Source organism: Gambusia affinis, linkage group LG19, assembly GCF_019740435.1.
Source record: "Gambusia affinis linkage group LG19, SWU_Gaff_1.0, whole genome shotgun sequence".
Lineage (NCBI taxonomy): Eukaryota > Metazoa > Chordata > Actinopteri > Cyprinodontiformes > Poeciliidae > Gambusia > Gambusia affinis.
Genome location: NC_057886.1, coordinates 12,820,341 through 12,833,348, shown reverse-complemented (window position 1 = coordinate 12,833,348; position 13,008 = coordinate 12,820,341). Strand labels below are relative to the sequence as shown.

Below are 13,008 nucleotides of genomic sequence, written 5' to 3'. Positions count from 1 at the left end.
GGGATAGTGTGTGTTTGGTTGCATTCAGAGAATGATGAAAAACAGTTATGTTGCAAGTTTATGATGCAGTTTTGAAAGTGTTGCATATGTAATTTATAATGAAATCAAGAAATACAGCGTAAAGAATGAAATCATGTGTGTTTTAATTGTTTCCTTTTTTATCCTGTTTCTCTACAGTGATATATTCGATGCCATGTTCCCTGTCACCCACATTGCAGGGGAAACGGTTATCCAACAAGGTTAGTACAAACAATCTGATTAGAAAAATTTGTGTTAAAATATGGTTTTGTATGACATGTTGAGAACATTTGTATATGTGTCTTGCAAAAGTATTGTAACTCTGGAACTTTTTAATGTTTTGTCATGTTGGCATGTTGTGGGGATGAATGAAAACAAAACAGTGAATAGTTGCGAACATGTTGAAAGCAGGGTTAGGTAATAAAGAAATATTCTAAACTTTCAGCATCTCATAGATTATAATCAATGATCTGAAAATGGTTAGATAATGGCACAACTGCAAACTTACCAAAACATGGCCACCCACCCAATTGACAGGATTAAGCAAGACTATAGTAATACAGCCCAAATGGGAAAAAAGAGGATATTTATCAGATTTATCAAATCTGTTTTTATGAAAGTTGGATAAAGGAAAACCACTTTTGAAAGAAAGTCAGAAGACATGCACGTATTGAAGGCTACTGCAAATGTCCTGCCTTCTAGTCTCTGACTCCAGACTTAAAGCAGGTTAGGGAATCCATAAGATGCACCAGATGAATATGAAGATGGGTTTTCTTCCACAAACACTCAGCTGGTGGAAGTAAAAGTAAGAAAATAATATGCATATGCATAGAAGTTTACCCTTAAGTTTGATTCATATAGCACCTTCCAGACAAAAATTATTGTTTCACAAACAGAAACATTTCAACAGATTAAATTAGACATGATTTGTGGTTGCAAAGTAAAAAACTTGAAAAGTTAAAGGGATGTGAAAACTTTAGCATTTTTGATGTGCGTCCTCTAATTAGTTCTTTTAAATCACTAAATTCTAATAGACAACAATAGTATTGAAGTTTTGACTAAATTAGAATGACGACTGGTGTTAAACAATGTACAGAATGTATTTTGCTGCTAACTCCTTGATATGATAATAGGTGACCTATTATCATAAACCTGAACCACTAAACCACCTAAATAGAAAGGAAGCAATTAAGACACCACTTCTTTTACTGATTATCCACAATAGATTTATCTCAAAGTATACATCAGTTGCACTGGCACCATTGGCCATGTTTATTTAATCCTACCACTCCCTTTTCCCCTCATTGCCCTATTCACACGTTCCTCTCAAACATGCACCACTTGGTCCCTTTCCTCTGCTTTACAGAGAAACATCCACAGTAGTCATCCCTAGACTTGGAAGAAAAACAGACCAGGAGAACCAGACTGCATGTTTTCCTGTATTTCCCTCTCTGAAGCTCCTATCAAACACAGACATTTAATCATATATTTTTAAAACACGCATTCTTGAAAAGCCTCCACTTTAGATAATGTCATGTTAACACCTGCACAAAATCACCTAGTGTTACAGCTGTAGAGCACTCAAAAAAAAAAAAGAAATGGGGAAAAAAAAAAAAATCATAAACAGACACTAAGTGAAGGATAACTGCTGTTGCCTCCCACCTACTCTTAAAACAGCTTTCGGGAGTATATCAGCCCTAATTTGGTGATAATAAGTCTAGCTTACTATGCAGGCCCCCCCGACTCAGACAACCCATTGTTATATACACCAAGAGAGTGATGTATAAAGTGCTGATGTCATAGCTAGTGTTTGGACTACTGTAGAGCTTCAACAAAACCAACCTTTCTACTAGCTACTTATACACTATATAAACCCTACCCAGGATTAAAGAAATAAAGCTATGTATTGCACAATTTCTTTTATTTTTAGTAGATTGGGATGCTAACAAAATTGTTAAATGCAGCATGTTGATAGAGGACAGAAACTAATCAGAACGTCAGTAGTATTATGACTTCTGTATAAATATGTCAATTATTACGCACACTAATAATCCTGAATCCAATAGGGAGCTGTAAGTTGCTTGTGTCTTTGGAACGTGCATGTTTTTCAATATCAGTAAATGCAATACGATTGAAACATACCACTGCTACTACTTAATCAATTATTTTCTTAATATTTTTCTGCTAAACCACTAATATTGGTACTCTGGGTGTAACAACACCCTGGAGATCAAAGATATAACCCATGTTGTCCTTTGGCTCATTATGAGTATATATGAAAATGAATCTGTTGAAACAAGGCCACATGAGGTACCTCAGCTTGTGTGAGGACGTATGTCTGTGTGTGTTTGTGAGCGCAGGTTCTGGTTAAATATTTGCCTGCACTCTCAAGTGAAAGACACAAAACAAAGACCTGGCCACCAAAGTGATAAAAGACAGGAAGAGTACAAGAAAAGACAGACACAGTTAGAGGAAATTGAAAGAGGGATAGATGAGATGAAAGAGAGAGAAAGAAGAAAAATTACGGCAGGGCCAGGTTGCAGCAGGTTTGTCAGAATATGTGTGTGTGCATGGCTCTTTAGGGTCTTTTCAGGAGTAGGCTTTCAGACAGACAACGAACATTTTGTGTGACAAATAGGGCACTATGATTAATGAACCCTCCAATCCTCTCAGAATTAATTAGCCATGTGAACTTCTGTGAACTCTACTCACATGGTCCTCTCCACACTTTAAGTCTTCAGGTAAACTTAGATCAAAAATATACTCAAAGTTGCATCTTTACTTGTGCCAAAAGGCTGCAGTTCTATTTATATATATATATATATATCATTTACTCACTTTGTCTACTTTTTCTTCTAAATTTAGTTATGTTTTACTGTTTTTGTTATCCAGAGATGCTTTTAGAATATATCAATCACATACCCCATTCATCTCTTTCAGAGTTTCCCTTAAAAGCACAGCTTTTTTTACGACAGTGATGCAATTAGACCACATTTTATGGATTGAATGTAGCTTTTAAAGTATAAATATAGTTTTCAGTAATATAAAGACCATAATGAATGAAGCAACCACCTGTAGTTAGGCACTGTTCTCTTCCAACCCACTGAGGTGTTAAAGCTTTGCATGTTCAGACACTTATGTTTCAAAGTTTCCGCTATTAAACCAAAGTAATGAATACTGTCATTGCTGCAACTTTCTGCTGGCAAGAGCACATTTACACAAAGTTATTGGCATGGCCTATGAAATACGTATTCTCAATAAGGCAGTAGCGCTTTTAGCGCTACCCAGAAGCTCGAAGCCATTTTATTTATAAGGACCTGAAGTACTGGAACTGTTCTGTTGTTTTATTTCTTTTTGGGAAATAAACTAATCGGACAGACCTTCAATTTTGGAGTGCTATTATTTTCAGAGTGAAGTTATTTGCGTCCTTTGGTTTGTTTAAACCGTTTTAGTTTAAAATTATAGCTCAATTTGGTAGTAAGATTGAGTATTACTCCAACATGTCTGCATTTGAATCCAGTCCAGACCTACTCCTACCTAATATATAATTCAGGATTTATTTGTCAAGAATCTTTTATTAGAAATAATGAAGTAAGCTAGATTGCATGCTTGTTAGTTATTTTCTTTATTGTTATTAACTAATGATTCCTCCTCTCTCCTTTTCAGGCGATGAAGGAGACAACTTCTATGTGATTGACCAAGGTGAAGTGGATGTAAGTGTCTGGCACACACAAACACACAACCCCAAGCAAAAATCTGCTGTCTTCTGTCCGAACAGCATGAACATGTGGCTGAAATGATGATACAATGTCTACATAAACATGTCTGATAATGTCTAAATGTCTTTGAAATGTTGAGGTTAATAAAACAACCTAACAAGTCTTGTCTTTAATGTCTTAATTGAGGCAAAATTTGGACAGGTTGTTTGTTAAATTTCTGTTAAATTTAACAGATTTTTTCCACACTAATACATTTCTTTTAATCTATTTCCGAAACTCTAATGTTTTTTTTGTTTTGTTTTGTTTTTTTAGCTTTAATGCCGCGAGAGCATGTAAGAGAATAGTCACTTTTAGATAGGTTTGTAGTAATATTTAAATTATTAAAACAAGTTTAGCCCTGATATTAGTGATTAGCGCAGCTACCATTGAAAAAACAGCAGTCATGTGTATTTGTAGAAAATGCAGATCTTTACATTGTGTCAAAAATTTCCAACATGTGACACGTTCAGTGACAAACAAAGCTTAAAAATTCAAAAAGTTAAATCGGGCCTTTTGATGTGATATATTCAGCTTTGCTATAATCTGTTGAAAGACATGCTCTCTTTCAACCATTGTTGAAAATACAGTTTTCTTCCAAGCACCTTTTGTATCTCTGTGTATCCTCTCGCCTTGTCAAGTCTTCTGATATTAAAAGAAAAGTAGACAAAAAATATATTTGAAGGTATTCAAGTTAGAATTTTACCAGTGTCAATTTTCATTCCACTGTTTTTAAAGATAGTTCGTAAAACAAGACTGTGACTCGATTTAAGTAACCTTACTTCTCCAGTCATGTCAAGACAAAATTGCACCCCTACAGATGGGCTGGTTTGTTGAGTTGCCCTCATGTTTTGTCCCCTTCAAAGTCCGGTTCTGGTCTGATGACAATCTGAACATGGCGCTTCAGAGGTGAGTGCCCCGTGACGGTTCCCAAATTGAGAAGATCTATTGTCTTTGCGAGCCTGACACCAACCGATAGACTTAAGTGGAGAGATAAAACAGGAGCTGATGGAAAGTTAAACAGGAAGTGACCTTATCAGCTTACAGCAGTGACCAAAAAAAAAAAAAAGCTGGATAAGAGAAGAAAGGCAGGTTGGTGAGGGTTTTTTTAAGGTTTCCAACATCAGGAATCCATCCTAAGTTGAAAGTAGGAAGCAAAGCCCTGAGATGGTGCCTTGTTACAACAACTGCAATTTAAATAGCTTCTAATCTTTCTGTTTTGACTGGCATTGTTTCAGATTGTCTTATTGATGTGATTAGATAAGTAATCTAAACTATACTGAGATTCATGTGAAAGAGAAGAGAGCAACAATTTTGCACAAAACATCATTCAGTTTTTGTGTTTAAGCGTAAGGTGTATTTAGATAGAAGATAAGGACTTAAGTAGAAATTTGATTATTACTCTTGTAAGATATCATGCTCAACAGGAACTGTTTCAACACCGTCTCTGGTTTCTGTCAGGCAGACAAGGACATGATGAAGCCAAACTAAACCCATTGATCCATGTTCTGTGCAAAAGTCTTTGTACACTTTAAAAGTAGCCTGGAGAAAGGCGCTTTAAAAAAAAAATGTTTTGCATACATTTAACCACCAATGTCCTATTGAGATTAAAAACCTCTTTGTCAAGTGAGTCCCAGCCAAGAGGCAGCAAGGGTTACACAATAATTATAACTAGTTACACAAGTAAAATGCCTTACAAATGATTATTAAAAGCAGTCACAATTTAAGGAAGTCATCTCTAGTGGTATCAGTCTGGACTTAAAAGTGTTTAATTTCCAGTCTGTTTGCAGCATGTTCCATGTAGCTGGAGCTGATTTGTCCACCCAGAGAACATGTCTCACTGCTCCTCAGTCCAGTGGTGTTGTGCTATTCACCAGTCGGAGACTTTGCCTTGCACCTGATGATATAAGGTTAGGAAACTGCTGCTTGGCCTTGGAGGCCACTACATGAAGAACTCTACAGACTGATCCTGAGCTAATTCAAAGCCATGTTTGGAACTATATAACCATTAATCCCATTGGAGATGTTTTTAACTCTTGTGTTCCCAGTTGCTTCAACTTTGCTGTAATGGCACCAACAGTTGAATTTGGAATACTTAGCTGTAAGAAAATGTTCTACTGCGGTTTCACGGTTCACTGTAGGAAACTAAAATTCACTGGCTTCTTGAGTGACCTATACTTTCACAAATGATTGTACAAGCAGTCTGCATATCAGTTAGCTGGATTCTACACCTCTTGTCGTTGTGGAAGTGATTGGAACACCTTGATCATTTGGATGTGTGAGCCGATACATTTAACATTATATTCTATAAAGAAATGTAAGCGTGATTTAAAACATTGTCAAATTTTCACCACAAATTATGCTGAGCTTTTAGATTTCTTTTAGATTTCCTGCTGTAGTTTTGATTTCCGTCTTTTGCATTTTATTTTAACATATCCCGAGCTTAAATTATCATATTTCCACTTGTTCCTAAAGTTTTCCATGGAGTTGTTTCGACTCAACAGCTGCAGCATCCCGCAGCTGCAGCTTTGCTCTGCCTTGATTGCTCCTCCTTCGATGTGTTAAACCAGATGTGTCCTGCTCACCACTGAATCTGCTCCCACAGACTCTTTTCGGCCTGAACCCAAGCTGTGGGAAGACTATCCTCAAGCTCACCTCCCTCCCTTGCCAAACCTCGCCCTCTTCTACATCTTATTTCACCTCATATCCCTCTCTTCCATCCCTTACAGACAGCGGCTGCTTCCTAGCCACAACTAAACTGGCACTAAACTACATCAAGAACAGTGCAGATGTTACGAGAGTGTGAAGATGTCTCTCATTAGACGGGGGTGTAAATTAGCCAGCGACTCATAAACTGCCTGAAAGTTGCTACTAATGTAATCCCCCTTATGTTTGCACACAAATCTACTTACCGTACTTTTAAGCACTGTCTTTTATCCAAGAGAAACCAGTATGTAAGAAATTTGTAAAATAGCAGGCTTGACACTTTCAACCTAAACTAGGTTTTGTTTTTGTTTTTTTGCAAATGAAGTAACTCTAAGCACAAATTCATGCTTTATACTCATTCTTTACATTTTGGATTTTATTTCTTATCTTCAACCAGCCACACAACTCTCTGCTCATATTTAGTCTGTAAAAATTGCAAAACCTGCTTTATTTCAGCCTTTTTTTATAGAGCTGCCCTTACTGTTATCAAAACCTCAAATTTGCTCGACTACTCAGGGATCTGAATAAAAGTTTGCTAGTACAACAGTTAGGTCAAAATAATTACCACCTGGGAACAGGATTGGAAACTGTCGTAAAAACACCACCACCATTCTGCTCTGATGTAACGCTTTTGCAACGGATAATTGTTCTTCGAAGCTTGACGTAACCACAGTCAGTACTCCGCATCCCTTTGAACAGAATCCAGCATATGCTGACGGATGGGTCCCTTGTGGTTCCCCTTAGAGTCTGAATAATGTCTTCTAACTATTTTCGCAATTCACAGCAAAGAGCAAAGGAATAAACCCTCCTTCTGTTTCCCTCCCTCCTGTCTCCCTGTGTTATTAAGTCAACAAGATAGTGGATAGCGTGTTGACAGTTGAAACTGTAACGGCCCCCGAGACGGCCTCACTGAGGTTGTATTGTCTTTAGAGCTCTACCAGCTGGCCTAAGTAGAGCTCTGCATGTAAGCAAGGGAGTGTGTATGAGTTTGACTTGAGGATAGAACTGTTTTACACATTTGTCTAACTCGGTCTCTTTCAGATGACTTGAGAGAAAAGTGAGGAAATATATGGGATGGATTCCCTCAGAGGATCTAATTTGAAGGCTTAGAGTAGAATAAAAGAGTCAATAGCTGTGTGAGAGCTACAAAAGTCAGAGTGCAACCGATTTTCATTTGTCAGTTCTCTTTGAAGCAGACAATCTCATGGCCTGTCCATCCTTCCTTTCTCTTTTTATCTCTGCAGGTGTATGTGAATGGTGAGCTGGTGACCAATATCGGAGAGGGAGGAAGTTTTGGCGAGCTGGCCCTGATCTATGGGACTCCAAGAGCTGCCACTGTCAAGGCCAAAACGGATCTTAAACTATGGGGCATTGACCGGGACAGCTACCGCCGCATCCTCATGGTAAGTAACCCAACAAGCTGAAATCCAAACTGCTCTGACATAAAAAAGCATCCTCTCTGGTAACATACTGAGTGCTGAGCAGTTTGGATGAAGACACTGTTGCTGTTATAATTACTTTGAATTGGTCAAATCTCCAGTATTAAAAAACAGTATCCTAGCACATGTTAGCACAATAAAATAGAGTAAATAAAGTTTTTTCTAACTAATTGAATATCAAACTCTCATTAAATTGCAAACAGAATCCCCTGCAAATGCATTGTGAACTATTAAAGTATTTCAGTTTTTGTCACATTAGAACGTCAATGAACTTTTAATGAATTTATGCAACAGATCAACACATGTTGTGTGTGACTGTTAAGTGGACAGAAAACGACACAACTACAGGAGAATCCAAAAATGTTGAGTACATCGTCTCTTTACCTCTTTTATGCTCCTAAATAAAATCCATGCAGCAAGCATGGATGTGTATATTTATCTCAGTATAAATGCACATCACTGGAACACACCATTCCTGTGGTTATACATGGCAGTATCATGCTGTCCAAAGGTTTTACTTTAACAGGGACAAAGTGGGTGAGAAGATGGATGGAGGTAAATACAGGACAAACCTGGAAGAAAAGCTGTTAGATTTTGCAAAAGGATTGAGACACTAGGGAAATTTTATATAAGTTTATGGGATATGAAACACTTCGACACATGAAAAACAAAATTGACTGAAAAACGTTTTGAACTTTTATCATTTGCAGTTTAAAATTGACCAAAATTTGACATTTTAATGAAGATAAAGGTAGCATTAAACCATAAAAATGCAGCGTAGCATTAGTCATAATGTAATTTAATACTGAAGTGCTGTAAGTATGATATATGTGCATACATTTAAGATCTTCTGCAGTAGGTCCTCAACACTAATCTTTCATGCTCATTTGCTTCCAATATTTTCTCCTACTTAGCCACTTAAAACTCCTTAAACACTTGTGGCACCTGCTTTCATTTACATGTGCATTCTGACACATGCATGCACACACAGGAGTCCATCCTTCCATTTTAACATCTCCCTAGATCTCCTTTCTTCTTTCTTAGTCATTAAGAAAGGGAAAAAAGTAAAAGCAGTGGGTGTGTAGGGACTGAGGAGGAGAAAGGGTCAGTCCTGTACATGCACTTCCCAGTCTAGGAGCTTATCTAGTAGGAATGTCTAAATGTTTAAAGTGGAAACATTAGGTGCTCTGCCTTGGATGTCAGACTCACAGACATATTTTTGTTCTGTAAGAATGACTAATTATTGCACATGTCTGAGTATGTCTCTGTGAGACCTCCTTGTCCAGCTAAACATTACTTCAGACGTTCCTAACACTTTATTTCAAATAAATTAGGCAGACACCAATTAACCTTCCTAATTCCTGTGTGTATCTAAACTTTGCCATCGGCAGCAGTGAAAATTCTGTTTTATGTCAAACAGAGCTCATGGAGATGGAAGAAGGTTTTTTTTTTCTTTGAGAAGTGGAATTTAAGCTCATTGAAAAGTTGGCAGCAATCTGCCTAGCACTCATGTCACCTCTTTAAGCGCATAGTTAAAGTGACGGCTCAATCTGCCCGGGTAACCTTTCTTTGAGAGGATTCTCGCTCTCTGCTGCTCTCATTCCTTCGTTCTTTCCAGCAGCAGCAGCAGCTAGAAGAAGGGGGGGTGGCGGCACTGAAAACAGAATTCAATTACACAAACCTGTAGTTAATTATTGCTGTCAGTGATTTGTAAAGCTTGTTTTGTTTTTTTTTTTTACAAAGTGTGGTATTCTGGCAGCTTCTTTTGCCAACACAATGAGCATTCTCTCTTTGTGTAAGAATATGTGTGTTTCCCAGTGAAAAAAATTATGCTGAATTTCTGGGTCTGCAGCTAGTTAGCACTGAGGTTGAAATGTGCATTGGAACTGCTGTTTGTTTGACTTTTTCACATCTGCTCCCCTGTCCTCTTTGTCTTCATAATCTACAAATTATAAGATAAAGTAATATTTAACCGCTTTACCACTTAACTTGTCACTGATCCATTTGATTTCAAGACAAACTCATTTGTAGAATTGCACAGACTTGTACTGATATTTCTTTGGAGTTATTTAGCTTGACAAGCCAGTGGACTGATGGGTAGCATCCAACCTCCTCAACACCCTGAATGAGATTAGGAAAGAAATGAAAATGGATCGATGTATGTTGCTGAGTAAAACTAGATTAGGAAACACAACTAGGACAAAAACACAATCTGTTCATTAAGATACAGCAAGAACACAATCGGAACACAAGGGCCCCCAATGGTATGAGGGTATACATTACTTTAATCCAATCCCTCTGATCCGTATTTTATCGGTAAAATAAACTACTTGCATATATTTGTCACAGTATTCTTTCATTAGCATTCTCATTCTCACTCTTGCAGTTCAAAAACATGCAAATGTATGTGGTTTACATTAAAAAACACAGCATTGTCTTTGCACATATTTGGTTGTGAAGCAAAGTAAATTTTGTCTCTAGCTAAGCAAAGCATCCACCGTTTTTAAAGAGATGTTGAAATATTCTGTAACATGACTGCCAAAATCTAGAGATGCCATGTATATTACACATATGTGCCACTGCTATAAAATTTTAATAAATGCTACACAAATATCAGCGCATTGACAAGATAAATTGACTGAAATTACATTGTGTTCTTTTCACACTAGAGCTACATTCACCAGCATTGATTGATAGGCAACTTGGGGTTAAGCGCCTGGCCAATAAGAGCTTCAACAGATGGTGGAGGAAACTGGACTTTCCGATTGCGAGACATCTGCTTTTCCCTTTCAGCCAGAACCTTCCTATTAATGTTCTTCTCCTATTGTGCTATGTAGGCATTTGTGTCTGCGCTAATGAAGATTTACTCACCTCAGCATCCCAGATGCTTGAAGTGACTAGCATAGCTACGGAGTTGGATCTACTTTCTGATTGATTTACCCAATAATTATCTGATCACTTACAACCAGTCATGGGCTGTGTGCAAAGCTTTTAACTTTCAGTCCAAAATTATTTGGCAATTGTTATATTTAGATTAGGAAGAAAATGACACGTGACGTCAAAGGTAATTTGACTTGCTCTGTCCTTACATAGCAGTGTGGTGTTCATTTTACACCCTGCATTGTGACACACGCCCATTATGATACATGCTATGTATGCTTCTGGATGAAGATAAGCGACTGTCAGTAATGAAGGGAGAGCCACATTTCTAAATTAATGCTTAAAACCATATTACTTCTTTCAAACATTCCTGAAACATGGAAAACTGAGAATCCTCAGACATATTTGGTCTGAGACAACATAATATTTCCTTACACATTTTATAAAAAAAGAGTGGTAGAGTTTTTTTTTATATTGGCAATCTGGGCAGTTTCCCAGGGCAAGATTAGAAAGGGGAGTCCACCCAAGAACTAGAAAATAAGATATATCTTATCTGTTAGTTGTTCCCTGAACAAGTTTGCTACTATGAATGCATGTGTAGGGTAGTACATTTCCCTTAGATGCCAATTTCTGCTACAAAATAATAATTGATTGTATTTTAATTGGAGTGCGGCAGGAGCTTACAAAGTTGTACATTGTAGTTAATAATGATTAATCACAGGAGCAGAATCTAATTAACCTCACAAATTTTTTTAATTGACAGCACTACAGAAAAGTGAATATAAACACTACAATTAACATAACGCGGGCTCCTAAAATATTTTCTGAAAATATGGCTTATTCCCCTTAGTGAAATAATTGGTGCCTGGAGGTCAGAAATGTTTCAAATATGTTTTGTGCATAACAACACACCTTGATTATGTAATAAGCGAAAAATTTTACACAAAAGTAGTACACAGAACTAGCCTTCACAAATGATTTTATTTTTTACGTGATTACAGGGTTTTGTTTAAAATGAAGAAAGCTTGTGCTAACAAACTGATCTGTTTTCTATTATTATGGTATTCCCTGAGGAGGGAAAAACTGTCTGGGAATTCTACAGCAAACAGATGAGTACCATGAATCAAACAACATAAGCAAGCTGAAGTAAATAAACATCAAATCACGGCTACTACAAAGTTCCTTACAGATGAGACATCTGTAATGGAGTGCATGTTTGCAGTATGCTTCAAAATGAAATGCTGAAATGTTGAAAGTATTAACTGATACAAATGTAATGTACTGGTCAAAGAGAATATAAGTACTATAAGACAATACTGCTGTCAGTTCAAATATTATTTATGTACAGGCATGAATAACATTGTTATTTGATGTTGGTCAATGGTTGTCTATATTCAAGAAATATATCTCTAAAATCTGATTGTTTTATGCTGTAATTCTTTTAAATTTATCCTATACTAAGACATTTAAAATCAGATCTTGTTAGCTCTTTTAATTAATCGTGTTGTCAGAAAAAAAAAACATCTTTGAATTATCTGACCTAATGGCAGAATCCATAACAAAAACGAGACAGGTCCGACAGCAAAACCCTGAGGAACTCCTCATTGCAGCTCTGTAGATTTGTAAATGATGGTGTAGTCGTGTAAGATTAAAGGTGACTGTTACTTTCAAATAAATAAATAAAAAATATATATATATATATTTAAAAGAGGTAGTAATTTAGTAAATGATTGTATTGTTTATACAGAGACTGGAGGGTGAGGAAAAGCTACAGATTTTTAAGGTTTAAAGTTGAAAACCATAGTCTATTCCTGGACGAGTAAAGAGTAAATCGCATTATTAAATTTATCATAAATAATTTTAACCAACGAGCATGTTGACAACACAGTACATGTGTAACATTTCATTTGATGTTGTAAAGCAAAGCCAAGGCGCCCCTTCAAACTCCACCACACCCACACATCCCACCACTTTCCTTATTCAAGAGTTGAGCAAACAATGTAATACCAGTCCTTGTAGTAAACACACTCTCCCCATTGTGTTGCCATCAGTCATACAATACCAGCGTTGTTGTGTCATCTTGGTATTTAAACAGACACAGTTACATCCAAAGCTATTATCAAACTGACAGACCACTGTCAACAAACAGAACACAAGACGAAAGGAAACAAGGGGAAATTCTAGCAAGAAAAAGGAGCGATGAAGAGTGA

The 13,008-nt window shown here is 36.9% G+C and overlaps 1 protein-coding gene across 3 annotated transcripts in view; it reads left to right on the top strand.

Moving 5' to 3' along the window:
* Window positions 1-13,008, top strand: part of prkar1b (protein kinase, cAMP-dependent, regulatory, type I, beta) — a 66,860-nt gene that overhangs the window by 37,504 nt on the left and 16,348 nt on the right. For all 3 annotated transcript variants that reach the window (XM_044101334.1, XM_044101335.1, XM_044101336.1), the window contains 3 exons: window positions 178-239; window positions 3,685-3,731; window positions 7,724-7,882. In XM_044101334.1, coding sequence (XP_043957269.1) covers window positions 178-239; window positions 3,685-3,731; window positions 7,724-7,882 — 268 coding nt within the window. The remainder of the gene's footprint in view (window positions 1-177; window positions 240-3,684; window positions 3,732-7,723; window positions 7,883-13,008) is intronic.